This window comes from Bos javanicus, chromosome 15 (assembly GCF_032452875.1).
Source record: "Bos javanicus breed banteng chromosome 15, ARS-OSU_banteng_1.0, whole genome shotgun sequence".
Classification (NCBI taxonomy): Eukaryota; Metazoa; Chordata; class Mammalia; order Artiodactyla; family Bovidae; genus Bos; species Bos javanicus.
The window spans coordinates 47,664,248-47,682,505 of record NC_083882.1 but is presented as its reverse complement, the minus strand read 5'-3'; the positions used below and the strand labels follow the sequence as shown (position 1 = coordinate 47,682,505).

Genomic DNA, 18,258 nt, shown 5'->3' with positions numbered 1-18,258 from the left:
CCGACTCAATGGACATGAGTTTGAGTAAATTCTGGGAGTTGGTGATGGACAGGGAGGCTTGGCATGCTGTAGTCCACAGGGTTGGAAAGAGTTGGACATGACTGAGTGACTGAACTGAAGTGTACTGAAGAGCCACAGCTTCTGCAGGGGAATCTGTGTGGATGTGTCTATGAGCAGGTGCATCTATGTTTATATTGATGTACTCTCTCTGTTAATACCTGTGATGGATTCATTTTGATATTTGGCAAAACTAATACAATTATGTAAAGTTTAAAAATAAAATAAAATTAAAAAAAAATATATTGATTGACCCAGCACCTTAACAGTCCTCTGCCACTGTTTCACTCTTATTGACACTGACTCTGAACAAAGTTGCCCTACAGAGCCTGTCTGCAGGAAGAACTTGCACTACATCAGGATTTAGAATCCAGCTCTCTGAGTCCTATTTCTGTTTAGTCTTTGCGAAATTTTGTGATAGTTTTGTTCTGCATTGTGCATTTTGTGATGGACTTGGCAGCATACTTTTTGATGAACTTTAATACTTTGCTTCCTCTGGACTCTTGAGAAAAGAAACATTGGCCAAATCTGGATCCAGTGCTTGAGAGCATATAAACAGGCCAGCAAAGATGTATCTGCTTAGAGACACAACCATACAGCTTCCACTGCAGAAAGTTGGGACTCTAATAACATAAGAGACTATAAGGGCTGGGGAAATGGGAGTTGCAGAAAGTGACCTGAGGAGTGTCCATGGAAAAACCCTTGACCTGCAAATAGGTTAGAGCGAAAGTCAGGATATCAACAACAGGGGTTTACCTCTTTTGCATTTATGAGCATGACTACTCCAGCCATGGAGTAAAGCTTTCCTGGCTCTCCTACCTACACATGTATGGGAATGAGGGCCACTGGGATACCAAAACTGCAAAGCCCTAATCTAGTTCTAGATTAAGTTTTAGCTTCACATCCTGTCTCTCAGGCTCCTCCAGGACTGCAAAACCCTGGAAGTTTCCCAGAATCCCTAAAGTCAACCAGCTTTATCTACTGGGAGCACAGGGCAACCTCCAGAGTCAATGTTACACATAATAGTAGTGATGCATAGTGAGGACGTTTGGGGAATCAGGGAGTAAAAATAAGAGCTAATTCTGGGCATTATGGGGGCCTTTACTTAGGTTACTTAAAGAGCCACATCATGAAGAAAGCCTGAAGGTGAGGAGTGGAGAAATGCAAGACAATGAATGTGCTCTCCAAGAGGCAAATGGATGTTTACTGATATGCCTACATACATGTGTACACATTCACATGTCCATATTTGAAGACAGTGTGTGGGCCTAGTTTTCCACTCTCTTATTGCCTTACATTCAGGTAAGTGGCTCTAGGTGAGTAAGGGCTTTATATTCACATTCTGGTGGCCTCATCTCTGAGCTTCAGTTGATCAAAATCTCATCCCTTGTTTCATTCTTATTCATTATTATACATTTCTAGTCACTAGGGTCCCCTTGAGTCCCATGTGAACAGTAAATCTGTATTTTTTAAATAATTGTGGATTGCTTTACTGTGTGAAAGTGATACATGTTCTCAAAAAATTTTCCTCATTGATAAATGTATATATTCCTTATCTGCACCATAAGTTTTCTTTTTCATCCCTTTTTTACTTTTTTACAATACTTTTTTTTTTAAATTAAAGTATAGTTGACTTACAATATTGTATTAGCTTCAGGTTATAGTCTAGTTATCCAATTTTTTGTAGATTACAAACATAAAATTTATTATAATATTACTGATTATATTCCCTGTTCTAGGCATTACATCCTTGTGACTTATTTATTTATAACAGGTAATTTGTACCTTTTAGTTCCCTTCACCTTTTTCACCCATTCTTCCACCCTCCCCTCTGGCAACAGTTTGTTCTCTGTATCTTTGAGTCTATTTCTTGCTATTTTTTTATTTTTTAGATTCCTCATATGAGTGAAAATATACAAATATATTCCAAATAAAAGTAAAAAAAAATATAGTTTTCTTTCCCTGTCCGACTTATTTCACTTAGCAAAAACCCCTCTAAATCTATCCACATTGTCCCAAATGGCAAGTTTTTTATGGTTGAATAATATTCCACTGTATATATAACATCATAAATGTATATATTTAAATTCTTGAATAGAAAATTATATTATAAACCTAAGTTTTATTATTTTTAAAAAACTTTTGTTGACCTATTTGATCTTATTGCTGAGAGGGCTATGTAATATTTTATTAATTTCTCATTGAATTTATTTTTGTTTCACATATTTTAGCTTATAGTCTTTAAGTGAAAATACATTAAAAATAGATGCAATATATTCTTAAAATTTAGCATGCTCTTAATAAACAATGAATCAATCTGTCCTTAATAAAATAGCTATGATAAAACATATTCTCTTAGATAGTAATTTTATGCCACTTATTACTACTCTAATACTACAATGTGCTACTGTATTATATTGATTATATATATCATGATATCAGAATTATTTTTTATGCTACTTTAAATCCACCTTTTTTCTCATTTATTATTATTTTTTAATTGGAGTCCCAGGTTGTTCTTTTAGACTGCAACATAGAGGGGAATCAGGAGCATGAAGTCAATAGCAGTATTAACATACCAAGGTGTTATTACAAATTATAGCTTATCTAAATATAGTCTAAAAAACAGGGGAGTCAGTGCTTCATAGGATATATTCAACCATAACAGTCTAAATTTCTTGCCAGATGGACACATGCGGGCTTGCAGGAAAATCCAAACTGTGCTGAATCTTTGGTGTTCAACTTTGGAAAACACTGTGGAAACCTACAATTCTGATCAAATGGAAGTCAAACAGTCTGTGGTGGTTTTGAAGATATTCTCTTTTTTTCAGTTTTATTGAGATATAGTTGATATACAGCACCTGTATAAGTTTAAAGAATACAGCATAATTTAACTTATATACCTCATGAAATGATTATCACACTAAGGTTTGTGAACATCTCTCATCTCATGTATAAACAAAATTTTAAAGACATAGAAAAAATATTTTTCCTTTTGATAAGAACTCTTAGGATTTACTCTTAACTGTCATACATATTTATCATACTGCACATTACATCCCTGGTACTAATTATAACAGAAACTTTGTACCTTTTGATTGCCTCCATCCAGCCTCCCCAATTATTTTTGTGTATCTTAACATTTCAACTTTTATTTCTACTTTGCAAATCTGGATTCTTTTTAAAATCCAGGCTCTGTTGTTTCTGAATTGCTCTTTTCAGGTGCTCCACCAGGGGGCCAGCATGACTGACTGCAATGCCTCCCAGGGCCACCCCTCTTTCTTCCTTCTCCAAGGCATTCCTGGGATGGAGGACAAACACAAGTGGATCTCTATTCCTTTCTCTTCCATGTACTTTGTCACCATCCTGGGGAACTGCACCATCCTCTTCACCATCTCCACAGAGCACTCCCTGCATAAGCCCATGTTCCTGCTGCTTGGCATGCTGGCCCTCACGGACCTGGGCATGTCCACAACCACCATCCCCAAGGTGCTGTGCATCTTCTGGTTTGACCAGAGTGACATCAGCTTCGAGGGCTGCCTGGTCCAGCTGTTCTTCCTCCACTCCATCTCTGCCTTGCAGTCTGCCATCCTCATGTCCATGGCCTTTGACCGCTATGTGGCCATTTGTGAGCCCCTGCGCTATGCCACCATCCTTTCCAACAGCCGCATTGGGCTCATCGGCCTCGTGAGTTTAGTGCGAGCTGTCCTGCTCATTCTCCCCATGCCCATCCTCCTCCAGAAGATGCCCTTTCATGCCAGGCATGTCATCCCCACCACATACTGTGAGCACATGGCTGTGGTGAAGATGGTGTGTGTGGACACCACGGTCAACAGGGTATATGGTCTGGTGGTGGCCTTGTTGGTTGCTGGGGTAGACATCTCAGCTATTGCCTCATCTTATGTGCTGATCATCCGGGCTGTAATGCGGCTCTCTTCTAAGGAAGCCCACCAAAAAGCAGTAAATACCTGCACCACACACATCTGTGTCATGCTTCTCTATTACACTCCCCCACTTTTCTCTTTTCTTGCTCACCGTTTTGGCCATGGCATTCCACCTCATGTGCACACCATTCTTGGCAGCCTCTACTTCCTTGTACCTCCAATGCTCAACCCTATTATTTATGCAGTGAAAACCAAAGAGTTTCGGGACAAATTGACAAAATATGGATGCTGGAGAAAGGAGCCCATAAATATTACCTATGGTCAGAGACCTGTCTGATTATCTGGCACTGCTGGTTGAAAGAAAATTAAAAATCTCAACATAAATGAAGTTCCTTGAGGAATTAGCTCATGGAAGAAATACATCATATTACAAATTATCTGCCAGAATTCTTAAATTGAGAGTCTAAGACACAGGAGAACTTACTCTCACTATTTCCAAAGCAAGGCTACAATCTCACATTAAATGAAAAAATAATATATTCTCTTCATCTGACGTGGTAATTGGGAAAACTGAATGTGATGATGTACATAAAAGAACTTTGAACAACACACTGAATGCAAGTAAAATGAGGTGGAATGTTTCCAAATGAAGAGAATATTGGTAGAAGAGAATAGTGGTAGAACTTGTCTACCACTTTTCCAGGAGAAGGAAATGGCAACCCACTCCAGTTTTCTTGCTTGAGAAATCCCATGGACAGAGGAGCCTGGCATGCTGCAGTCCATACGGTCACAAAGAGTCAGACATGACTTAGTGACTAAAACAAAAACAACCACTTTGCCAAGGCTGGTCAAGTTGTGGGGGAAAAGGTTAAGATTATCTGAGGATGAGTGAGTAGGTCAGGGAAAGTACACTAATTTATTATACCTGCTGCAAGAGACTTATGTTTGGTTTACAGGACTTGCTTCTTTGTAGAACTAGGGGGAATATGGACAAGAACCATAATCCCCAATTCCTAGAGAAATTCCAGTGGAAAAGGAGAAATGGGAAGCTCTTAAGCTTAAAAGGTGGATATGCCTTTAAACTAATTTCACATTTTTAAAAATTCTTGTTGTCAACTCTCCTGCTTGTCTCTACTAATTCCAGTGTTTCTTAAGAATCTCTTACTGAGAAAATTCTGAGAATGTTTTGTTATTGCTTGTAGTTATAAGTCAGTTTTACACTGGAAGTCATTGGCTATAGACCTCTGAAAGGCAATTTCTGGGAACATGGAAATGTCATGGGCAAATTCTTGGACAGTTTGTGGAGCTCAGATCTTGTGCCCAAACTTAGGAATTCATAAAGCTCAGAGGATATTATTTATCACTTTCAGACAATGATTTAGGATATAGTGCAAATCTTTCAAGATGTATGAAGGGTAAAGTCCCAAAATTCTAGGGTTGGTCATTATATTGTAGAAGTAATATTTAAAGACAGAGCTCAGTGAAAAGACACCCTTGAAGCCACATAGCTACCATTTAGAGGAGACTTTTTTTTTTTTTTTTTTTGGCCATGCCTCGCAGCATGTGGGATCTTAGTTTTCTGACTAAAGATTGAGCCCATGCCCTCTGCAGTAGATGCACAGAGCCCTAACCAATGGATCACCAGGGAATTCCCTAAAAGGAGACTCTTAAAACACTAATCTAGAGGGAAATAAATGATACTCCTCGAGAGTGATACCAGCTATAATAAATACTAATAAATTATTTATTAAACAATTATATATATTGTTCTTTGAACAATTCATTATATTGTTCAATCCAGTATATTGAACAATTCATTAACAAGGGCTGTGAAAGATGGAATATTTCAAAGCTTGAAATAATGGGCACAACCTTCAGGAGGAAAACAAAAATGAGGCTTACTAGGAAATATTTCTTCTACAAATGGAGAACTAGAGATGAAGGAAAGCTTACAGGGGAAAAAATGGTTGAGGTACAGAGTATTGCCTATCTGACACCACAAACTTGAAGATTACACACACACATGCACAAATTACTCAGCATAATATTTTATGATTAAACATTTGATTGACACATAAGTAGCAGTTTGTGAAGGAACTTGAAGCACTCATTAGCTGGAGGGGCTGTGGTAGCACAAAACTTAATTTTGCTGAGATCTCTGTCTGATTTAATGAGTTAAATTTAATGAGTCTGCATAATAAAATATTGCCTATCTCTCATATTTATTTTCTTCCTTTTGCTTTATGACTGGTTATTTTATAAAAATAAGAAGTCTATTTGTACTGAAATTATGAGCAAAATATTTATTAACTTGGGAATAAAATGCATATTGGGAAAATTGTGGCAGGAAAGCTGTCAGCAGCAGATGATTCTGAGAAAACAGAGAGAGCTGAGAAACTCAGAAAAAGAAGCAAGTCTGACTCCATCTGTGTTTTTTCTCTTGGCCTGTTTTCTTCTTATTTAAAAGTGTTTTATTGTTTCTACTGTAAGATCAGCTTGATTCATCTCCTGTAGACTTGCTAACAAGATAGTATATGACATAGATATAAACTATTATTTTTCTCATGTCTATAGAATTGTTTCTAGCCATGAAAAGCTAGAAAAATGTTCAAATGTTTCGTATCATGGTCAGGTTTAAATCACTTTCTGTCTGCTAGGTATTCGGATTTGAGTTAATACAGAGTTGACTACCCTTCTATCATCTCCATTTTATGGAGAAGTTAAGGTAAAGAATCGGCCTGCAATGCAAGAGACGCAGCTTCAGTCCCTGGTATGGGAAGATCCGCTGGAGGAGGAAATGGCAACCCACTCCAGTATTCTTGCCTGGAGAATCCCATGGACAGAGGGTTCTGGTGGGCTACAGGCCATGGAGTCACAAAGTCAGACACAGTTGAGCAACTAAACAGCAAATATGCCTAGTAAGAGTCTCAGGCTCCCAAAATATAAACAGTTAGAAAATAATTATATAATAGTAAATATATAAATAAGTATCCTGTAATAAATTTTCATGGAGGCAACACCTGACTAGAGTTTTAGGTATTGGGGCAAAAGATTTTGTAGCATTGGGGAATATAAATCTAGATTCCCCAGAAAACAGGCCTGAGACAAAAGCTTGCATATTGGCAGCTCATTTAGATATGTAGTCACAAAATATGGCCTTGTAAAACAGAGCGAAACAAGAAAGAGGAAAAGCCAATATAAGATTTTTGGTCCAGTTGCACACTGTTAGTGGAGACTATTGTCCAGCCCTGCCAGAACCATCTAAAGAGACTTCTGAAATACATCTCAGAGTATTTCATCTCCAGGGGATGAAAGGACTTCTCCCAATGGCTCAAACAGGGTTCCTGGCCTGCTCAACAGGTGTTAACTCCAGGTACTTATGCACGACAGCAGAGCTGTTTGCTAGGGGTATCCATGGACTTGGGGAAGCCCCATGGCAAGACATTACTAGGCATGACCTGAGCTTGACTGTCTGATTATACCTGCTAGGAACTGGTCACAGCAGCACTGTTTGAATGAATACAAGAGGACTGTGGATGGTGTGCAAGAACTGTCTAACGTAAAAATCTACATGACCAAGGCCTCACAGGCTTCCCAGGTGGCACAGCAGTAAAGAATCTGCCTGCTAATGCAGGAGACACAGAGATGCAGTTTCAATTCCTGGGTCAGAAAGATCCCCTGGAATAGGAAATGGCAACCCACCCCCAGTATTCTTTCCTGGAAAACGCCATGACAGAGCAACCTGGTGGGCTACAGTCTATGGGGTCACAAAGAGTTGGACACAACTGAGCAAGTGAGCATTCAGGCAGTCTCACCATAAGCTGTGAACTTTCTTTGAGATTAAGAAGGGCTCACACCTTGAGTTCATCCAATAGATTCATTATTTTAATTTTTCAACTTCAAATAAAAAGTTATCTCATTATCATGGTTCAACATCCATAACTATAGCTAACTAAAAAGTATTCTTAAAATATTTAAAAGTGTTTCTAGAAAGAAAAGAGCTTCTATAGATGTGTATAGTTCTTCTCAATTCTTACTTCTTTCTGTCTTCTTTTTTACACAGAATGAAATAAATAGTGCTACTTACTATTGTTCTTTCTATTTTTGTTGTTAAAATAATACATATACTTTGTAAAGCAAACAAATGTGATAAGATACACAATGAAGTATAAAAGTCTTCCTTCTCCTTTTACATGAAACTGGTCCCTGGAAGTAAGTCTTTTAAATAGATTTTATGCATAATTTACTACCTGTAATTACTTTGCTATTTAAAGTAAGAGTATAGATACAGGCGTCTAGATATGATTCCTTTTTTCATAAGTATGACTTACATATTTATTTAACTTTGAACTTTTATGTGCAGCAGGATTTTTAAAATTTCTCTCTTTGTTGCCAATCGTGAATTTCCTTTTTCTGCCACTTGACAAGACCAAGGAGCATTTTTCTTTGTTTTCATTTGCTTCATCGAGTCCTGGACTTTTCTACTTTGGTTCTTTGGTCAGCAACAATTCCCTGTGTATAATTCATTCTTCTTTACCATACATGAGACAAAAACAGACCTACTTCAAATAAAAATTAAAGACAAATAAGTCTATAGTTCCCCTTCCCTTTGTATTATCAGGTTGCCAGTCATAGACTTCCTGAATTGAGGACAATGTTTCCTCCACTGCTGCAGGATTCTTTTACCTGAAGTGCTTCTTGTATTTTTTCCTCCATTGAGAAATATTTCCCAATTGCAGCTCATGCTCCATTTTGTTAAAATAAAAATACCACTCCACATGCCTCTCCTGAGAATCTCCCATGTATATGCAAGAGAGCTGATTTCTTTGTGGGAGGCTTGGTGGCATTCTCTTCTTCCTATCCAATAGTGTCAACAGAAGCTTTAAGTTTACTGGTTTTACTTTGTAGTTTAAAATAATAGTTTATTTCTGCTTGTGAGGTATCAAATTTCATATCATGTGACTGAATGTGCTTTTTCCAAACAAACCTATCGTCAGTTTAACATAGATTTTTAGATAGGTTTTCTATGCCTTTACTTAAAATAATACTGCTCAGAAGTTCTTTTCTTAAAATGTTAGTCCCTGTGGCTGTTTTAATAAACCAACACATCTGAGAATAAACTAGCATATTCATAACTTCTCAGCTTTACTTTATTTAACTTTAGAGAAAAATATGTATTTATCTAGCCATGTATCTCATCGCATTCTTTATTAACAACTCTATCAAAACATTTCAATATTCAATTCTGTGGCAATGATGTCTGCAGATAGGTCTGTATATTTAGATCTAAATTTTGGAGTCTGATACTTTGTATATGTGCAACTTACTGAGGGCCTATTATTCAGGTGATAAATACTTCAGCTTCAGACAAACATTGCTTTATTTTTCTTTGTTTCTTCATTTGTTCACATTTATAAAGCTTTCAGTGATCAATGCAAAGAAATAGAGGAAAACAATAGAATGTGAAAGACTAGAGATCTCTTCAAGAAAATAAAGGACATCAAGGGAAGATTTTTTGCAAATACAGGCACAATAAAGGATAGAAATGGTATGGACCTAGCAGAAGCAGAAGATATTAAGAACAGGTGGCAAGAATACACAGAAGAACTATTCAAAAAAGATCTTCATGACCCATATACCCACGATGGTGTGATCACTCACCTAGAGTCAGACATCCTGGAATGCAAAGTCAAGTGGGCCTTAGGAAGCATCACTACAAATGAAACTAGAGAAGGTGATGGAATTCCAGTTGAGCTCTTTCAAATCCTAAAAGATGGTGCTGTGAAAGCACTGCACTCAATATGACAGCAAATTTGGAAAATCCAGCAGTGGCCACAAGACTGGAAAAGGTCAGTTTTCATTCCAATCCCCCAAAAAAGGCAATGCCAAAGAATGTTCAAACTACCTCACAATTGCACTCATCTCACACACTAGCAAAATAATGCTCAAAATTCTCCAAACAAGGCTTCAATAGTAAGTGAACTGACAACTAAAAAGCAAGAGAATTCCAGAAAAACTTCTGCTTCTGCTTTATTAATTATGTTAAAGCCTTTGACTGTTTGGATCACAACAAACTGTGGAAAATTCTTCAACAGATGGGAATACCAGACCTCCTTACCTGCCTCCTGAGAAACCTGTATGCAGATTTCAAGAAGCAACAGTTAGAACTGGACATGGAAAAAGACTGGTTCAAAATAGGGAAAGGAGTACATCAAGGCTGTATATTGTCACCCTGCTTATTTAATTTCTATGCAGAGTACATCACGCAGAATGCTGGACTGGATGAAACACAAGCTGGGATCAAGATTGCCAGGAGAAATACCAATAGCCTCAGATATGCAAATGATACCACCCTTATGGCAGAAACTGAAGAGGAACTAAAGGGCCTCTTGATGAAAGTGAAAGAGGAGAGTGAAAAAGCTGGCTTAAAATTCAACATTCAAAAAATGAAGATCGTGGCATTTGATCCCATCACTTCATGGCAAATAGATGGGGAAACAATGGAAACAGTCATAGACTGTTTTTTAGGCTCCCAAATCACTGCAGATAGTGACTGCAGCCGTGAAATTAAAAGACGCTTGCTCCTTGGTAGAAAAGCTATGACCTACCTAGACAGCATGTTGAAAACCAGAGACATTACTTTGCCGACAAAGGCCAGTCTAGTCAAAGCTATGGCTTTTCCAGTAGCCATGTATGAAAGTGAGAGCTGGACTATATAAAGAAAGCTGAGCACTGAAGAATTGATACTTTTGTACTATGGTGGTGGAGAAGACTCTTGAGAGTCCCTTGGACTGCAAGGAGTTCCAACCAGTCCATCCTAAAGGAAATCAGTCCAGAATATTCATTGGAGGGACTGCTGCTGAAACTGAAACTCCAATACTTTGGCCACCTGATGTGAAGAACTGACTCCTTGGAAAAGACCTTGATGCTGGGAAAGATTGAAGGCAGGAGGAGAAGGGGACGACAGGATAAGATGGTTGTATGGCATCACTGACTCAATGGACATGAGTTTGAGCAAGCTCTTGGAGTTGGTGATGGACAGGGAAGCCTGGTGTGCTGCAGTCCATGGGGTCGCAAAGAGTCAGACACAACTGAGTGACTGAGATGAACTGAACTGATAAAGATCTATCCAAAGAGATGTCCTATTATAATTCTGGGAATTATTAGCAAGTTTTCAGAGTTTATATATTATAGCTCTATGGAAGAAGCTACAAATTTGATTCTTTGTCAAGAATGGGCAGAGGACCATAACTGAATAAGTAAATATTAATTCAAATAGTTAATATCAGAAGAATAAGAGGAATATTCACATAGGTCATGCAAAATACTACTGACCACAATGGAAGAAAACCACATCAGAGTTTGATAGATTTTGTGGTCTGTCAACATCAGTTGAACTGTTGCTGAGCTATTTTAAAAGTGGCCTATTTCAGGGAAGTTTCACTATGGATTTATGAGCTATGTACCTGGAATTTCATCAGAAAAAAATTTCAGTAATGGCTGATAGGTGAAAAATAAAAATGATTCCAAATTGAATCGCCTCCTTACCCCATTATATTTGAAGAGTCTTCTTTTGCTTAAATATATTAATGATAAAACCAATTAATTTTGTATTTAAATAGTCCAAAGATATTATTTTTATTTTTAATACTACAAAGCATCACAACACTCTTGTCCACTATAATGTAACCAGACTGTGCTGTTTAGATAAATTGGAATCTCGAAAACTAGGATCAGGGCATGAAAATCTGGATGGATGTTATAGCTCAGCAACCACTATAAATCTGTTGGTAGAATATTCTAATTTTAACTAATTACTAAATGAACTAAAGAAAAATGCATTTTAAGAAAAGATAAGTGTCATTATATGTAACTTTGTTCTGTATTTTCCAAGTCTTCTGTAAATGTGTTATCATACTTTCATAACTTAAAAAATAAAAAAGAAAGAAAAAAGATAAGACAGGTATCTTCACATGTCTTCTATGGAAAAAATATATGCATTGGGAAAATTAGACAAGAGAAAACTTGTTGACAGCATTACAGATGAAAAACATAAATGATAACACGTTACTATGTTTTTAAAATTTGTTTATTTAATAATATCTCTTAGCATTCGTTCCGTATTAGCATAGGTAGACCTATTTTATTCCATTTCATGATTCTATAACATTCCTGTAGATATTTGTCAACATTTATTTCAGCAGTCATCTATTGATAGACATATATTTGTTTCCAGGATCTTGTTATGTATTGTGTTTTTAGAATTTTAAAGTGGCAAATTTTGTTGCCATTAGCTGTTTGGTGGCTCAGTCACTTCTGACTCTTTGTGACCCCACGGACTTTAGCTTGCCAGGCTCCTCTGTCCATGGGATTTCTTAGGCAGGAATACTGAAGTGGTTGCCATTTCCTTCTCCAGGGGCTCTTCCCAGTCCAGGGATGGAACCTTCAGCTCCTGCTGGGTAGGAGATAGACTAGCTCCAGTTTGAAAATTCACCATCAGCCAGCCTCTTCTTTGCATTTCCTGAGATAAGAGATATGTGTGCTCCAGCTGAGGAATTTACAACCAGCTCCACATTTGGGAATGAAAGTAACAACAGAAACAGGGTAAATAGCTAGTCTTTGTCTCTTGTTTACACCTCAAGGGAATAATCTTGGCAAGGACAAAGAGAGGCACAGATTCTTGTAAGTAAAAGGTAAGGGAACACTATACATGCACAGAAAGGCTCCTTGGAGTCAAAAGCCAAGGCATAATGCCAGGCCATAATGAGTCTTGTTCCTTCCAGAAGCCTTCACTTTGAGATCCATCTTGGCTGAGGGGTGCATGTATACCCCAAGGGAGAGTCCCAGGGCAGGGCAGGGCAGGAGCGGAAAAAGAAACCAGATAACTGGCTAGAAAGGAAGGCAAAGTCAGAAGAATCGCCTTATATTGTTGTAGCCGCGTTCATTCCAGAAAACAAACTCACTCAGAAGGACAATGCAGATAGTGGAGTGCAGTTTATTTCCCTGGTGGGCCCAAGGCAGAGTCTCCTCTTAGCCAAGGACCCCAACCAGTTTTTGTGAAAACCTTATATACTATAAGTGTACGTGCCCAAACCCACCTCCCCAAATTCCCTGAAACTAGTCTGAACAAAGGAAAAACAAATAGGAGTAGCACTGAATGCTGTGGGAGTCAACCCAGGCCTATGACAGTGGATGGTGCAGTGCTAAGTCATGTCCAACTTTTTGTGATCTCATGGACTGTAGTCTGCCAAGCTCCTCTGTTCATGGGAATCTCCGGGCAAGAATACTGGAGTGGTTTGCCATGCCCACCTCCAGGGGATCTTCCCAACCCAGGGATTGAACCCACGTCTCTTACATCTCCTGCATTGGCAGGTGGGTTCTTTTACCACTAGCGCCACCTGGGAAGCCCCATGGAAAAGAAAGATATGATCAAAGTTAACCCGTGATCCATATGCCTTAAGCCTAGGTAGTTAACAATGGAGAGTTATCAATAGGCCTGTGGTCATAGCCCAGTAAGCGTAATAGAATTTATGATTGTATTCGGTTACACAGATAATTAGGGTATTTTTTTAGGCTACAGAGAGTCTAGGTACAAGCTCTGGGGCTCTTCCATTTGGCGGGGCAGGGGGGCAGTGTGGGGGGGTCTGGTTTTCCAGTTGGTATGTTGTTTCCATAGATACTGGGCATATAGCTCAAATTCCACAGTCTGGCCCAAGATGGAGGCCTGCTTTCAAGATGGAGCCTGTTCTGTCTGTTTCCTCCCTTAATATAAATGACTTAACTGCCTCTTTACTATGTTCTTCCTCACTAGAGGGGACACCCACACCCTTTCTCTCCAGGTATGCATCTCTGCCTTGCTTCTATCTCACCTAAACAAACTGCTTCTCCGTGTGCTCTCCTACTTGCGGTTGTGCTGTGTCTCTTATAATAAACTTTGTACCAGCATTTACAGTTTCTGTCTTTATGATAAATGCATTTTTCTCGGGGGGCGGGGCAAAGATCCAGGGAAAATTAGCCTCTAGCTTCTAGCCCTTGTTTGTTTGGTGGCCAGGATTCCTGGTTCTCATCCAGGTGGACCCAGGTTCAATAACTGGACAAGGATTTAAGATCTCGCTTCATGCCACCACTCACTGCTGCCTCACAGAGATCACTGCCACATCTCCTACATTGCAGATGGATTCTTTTACCACTGAGCCACCGCAGCATTATTGTGTACGAGGGCCATGTGAGTTAGACTATTATCATCTGGAGCATGCCTTTATTCAAAAATTTATTGGGAGAGTAGCACTGAAACATATACATTACCGTATGTAAAATAGAAAGCCAATGGGGATTTGCTGTATGACGCAGGGAGCTCATCCTAGTGACAACCCAGAGAGGCGGGTTGGAAGGGGAGGTGGGGGGAAGGTAGAAAGGGAGGGAACATATGTATGCATACTTGTTGCAAGGAAAAGTCAATTCGGACTCCAAGTTGGAACTGTTTCTTTGACTTGCTTTTGTTATTGTAATCATATATAATGACTTGCCTCAGAGAATCCTGCCCCTCTGCCTTGGTGTTAAGCTTAAGAGCCTTGGTTCAGGACTTTGGCCACCTGTGGATGTCAGGAAGGAAGAAATTAACACATCTCCTACCTAAAGCTTGCCATTCTAGGAGATATTTGCAAGATTCATGGCCTTTTTACTTTGTTTCCTCACCTCCCTCTCATCTCTGATTGTAAAGAAACAGCACTTCTAGACCTCAATAAGATAGTTTTTTGGAGACATTAATCAGCTGGCTCAGGAAAAAGTAGTATTCCTTGCCTCAATATTTCATCTCTGATTCAATTCATTGGCCTCTTATGTGGTGAGCAGAGTGAGCTTGGTCTTGTTGATACCTATAACTGATTCTTTTGACGTATTGCAGAACCCAGTACAACGCTGTAAAGCAATTATCTTCCAATTAAAAATAAATTTTTTTTTAAGAAATAGCAAAAAAAGTCTATATTAAAGAGCTAAAGCTCTATCTGTAGGCATCCACCAAATAGAGGTTAAGTCATACAAAACCAACATTACGTAAAAACTGGCAATGGTCAAAATTATCCCTTTTCTCCTGAGAGTTACTTTTCAGGTTATGTTGTTCTTTGAATGAATCCAGCCCAATGGGATACTCTAATGAAATAGTTTTGTTTTTTTTTTAACCCTCCCTCTTTCTTTGATCTCTATAGAATCAGGCTGTGCCCTAAGTTCTTGGATGATGAAATCATAGAGTCCAAAATTTCCCTTATATAGTGTCAGAGCCTTAGTCCATGTAGAAAGGATGCTATATGTTGTGCCCAAGAAAAAGAAACAGGAGGAGATCCAGGGTGGCAGAGATCCCTTTCCCAGGGGCTAAGATCAACTCAGTGGAAAAGAAAAGTAATGTTCTATGAAACATGAAATAGGCAGATTCAAGTTGTGACTTTGGAATGACAAGCTCAGGTTATCAAAAGAAAAGAGACTGGTAAGAATATGGGAAAACATTTCTAGGTAAGTTCTGATGTAAATCATTAGAACTACTCCTAAATCCCTTTCTTTTAATCAGATTGTTTTCTGTAAGTGCCTTCCATCTGTAGCACCCACTACTTTGAACTGGCCATTCATCTGCTAGTCACTTAGCAACCTCTACCCCGGATATCTGAAAGCAGTGCCTCACTTCAGAAAAGTAAACAGGTTTACAGGGTATATAGGAGGTAACAGAATAAAAGTTTCAAGAATCAGATGGTTTTCAAATAATGCAGAAATGTATTTAGATATGAGCATGTAGAGCTGATTTATAAGTCCCAGCTCATTGTTATCGTACAATCAGTAAGTTGTGTCTGACTCTTTGTGACCCCATGAACTGCAGCATACCAGGCTTCCCTGGCCTTCATTAACTCTCAGAGTTTGCTCAAAGTCATGTCCATTGAGTCGGTGATGCCATCCAACCATCTTATCCTCTGTTGCCCCTTCTCCTTTTGCCATTAATCTTTCCCAGCATCAGGGTCTTCTCCAATAAGTCGGCTGTTCTTATCAGGTGGCCAAAGTTTTGGAGCTTCAGCTTCAGCATCAATGCTACCAGTGAATAATCAGAACTGATTTCCTTTAGGATTGACTATTTTTATTTCCTTGAAGACCAAGGGACCTTCAAAAGTCTTCTCCAGTACCACAATTTGAAAGCATCACTTCTTCAGTGCTCAGCCTTCTTTATTGTTCAACTCTCACACCCATAGACAACTACTGGAAAAACCATAGTTTTGGCTCATAGTGAGTACTTAATAAATATTACTTAAGTAGAGAAATTGTTTAAGGAAAGGAAACTTAGCTTAAGCACTATGCAATAGGGTAGAGATATGGGCAGAAGCATGATGTGGTTTCCCTGGTAGCTCAGTTGGTAAAGAATCTGCCTGCAATGCAGGAGACCAGAGCTTGATCCCTGGGTCAGGAAGATCCCCTGAAGAAATAAATGGCAACCCACTCCAATATTCTTGCCTGGAAAATATTATGGACAGAGAAGCCTGGCAGGTTAGAATCCATGAGGTTGCAAGGACCCAACTTAGCGACTAAACTCACCCCATGATGTGAGCAACAGCAGGAAAGGGAAGGTAACAATGAGGCAAGGATAATTCTTGAGTTTTCAAGAAAAAAAGAAAGAAATTTTAGGTAAATTTTAGGAAAGCATTTTAGGTAATAGGAACTGTCAGTCATAGATCCCACTTCTAACCTTGTTTCCAGAACTCCACTTACGTGACAGCAAGGTCACACTGATTTTCTCACTATTCCTTAATATACCTAAGTTTCCTAGGAATCAGAAGTCTACAAACTTTTCAGATTCTTCTAATATGCAACCAAGACTGGGAACCATTCTTTTGACTCTATGAAGTATGAAAATAAGCCAGGAGAGGGAATAGAGAAAAATGGCTGCTTCAGAAGATGATATACAGTTATTGTGATAAAAATAGAAGTTTAATAAACCAGTATTTTTTTTTTTTTTTTTTGCAGACCTACATAAGGGTAGGGAGTGGGTCATGTGAAAGTACACAGAGAAATTGAACAGTAAGGGCAAATACCCTGAAGCAGGAACAAACTTATCATGCTTCAAGTACTTCATGATATGTCTGAAGAATAATTAGTAGCCCAGTGGACTAATTTGAAGTAAATTACTCATGATTAAAGGCAATTCAGTTTACACAGGAGGGCTGACTGTAATGAAAGAAAGATGCACAAATCAGAAGAAAAAACACAGAAGACTGTCTATCAAGTGCATAAATACATAGCTTGCGAGAGAGAGTAGGAGATTGTTTTGTACTTGACAATACCTATGGATAGCCAGTCTGGTAGTTGGACCTGTCCTTGTAGTTCTTGGCATAAATGGAAGATGCCCTCAGCAATAGCCATCAGGAAACTTTGCAGCAAGTGGGGAAGGAGAAGAATGTTCATTACTAAGAAATGCTAGAAATTACATAGCAAACTTGGGACCACACAGTGAGGTCATGAGGAGCACCTAGGTCTTGGGTTCTTCTTTTATTGGAGTCAAGCGTGTGGGCTTAGGATTTTGTAGGCTCACTGTTTGTTGGTGAATTTAAAACATAAGAGCAAAAATCTAAAGTATGGGGAAAGGGAAAACAAAGGACCCAAATGGCCAGATATCAAAAATAACCAAGAACTCTAAAATAAAGGAAACTGGCCTCCCCATTCATCTAGTCCTCTGGCTGCCAAAGTGTTTATGAGATAGCCATGTCTGAAGTGTATGCCTAGGCAATCAAAGCTCAAGGCAAGCACTTGCATTACAAAAAAAGAGAAAATCCAATTGTAAGGGTTTATCCTACAAAAGGAGCAAGCTGATGTTGTCTTCATTTAGACAGTCTATGACATTTTGTCCAAGAGAAACAGAGGAATCCAGTGGGGAGAAACAGGATCATAACCAGAGACTAGATTTCTGAAAGAAGGATAACACATAAGGAACACAGAGACTCCCAACAGCACATCACTCTTGCAATAAAGGGTAAGCATATTTCCTCTCCGTAGGACGCTTCCCAATGAGAATATTACAGTTCTTCTATCATGTTCTCCCATCTTTTAATCAAGGTTGAAAATCTTTTCTCCTATTCTTACTCAGAATTTCAGACAAAATTTTTGATGTAGAGAATTGCTGAACTGGAAGAGGTGAGAGTTAAAGTCCATCACAACATTCCTTATACAGAAAAGAAGTTTGAGGCTCATAAAGAAGTGAGTGTGAAAATGATGTTGTGATAGAACTGAAGCCATGTTGAAAACTCCATGTTTCCAAAGGGGTATTCTTCCATTTTTCTCTGAACCCCAA

At 38.7% G+C, this 18,258-nt stretch overlaps 1 protein-coding gene across 1 annotated transcript; it reads left to right on the top strand.

The window, feature by feature from the left end:
• Positions 1-3,300: 3,300 nt before the first annotated feature.
• LOC133260964 (olfactory receptor 52E4-like) lies at positions 3,301-4,278 on the top strand. The gene has a single exon (XM_061439588.1). It carries the CDS (start codon positions 3,301-3,303, stop codon positions 4,276-4,278), a length of 978 nt encoding a protein of 325 aa, XP_061295572.1.
• The last annotated feature ends 13,980 nt before the right edge of the window (positions 4,279-18,258 follow it).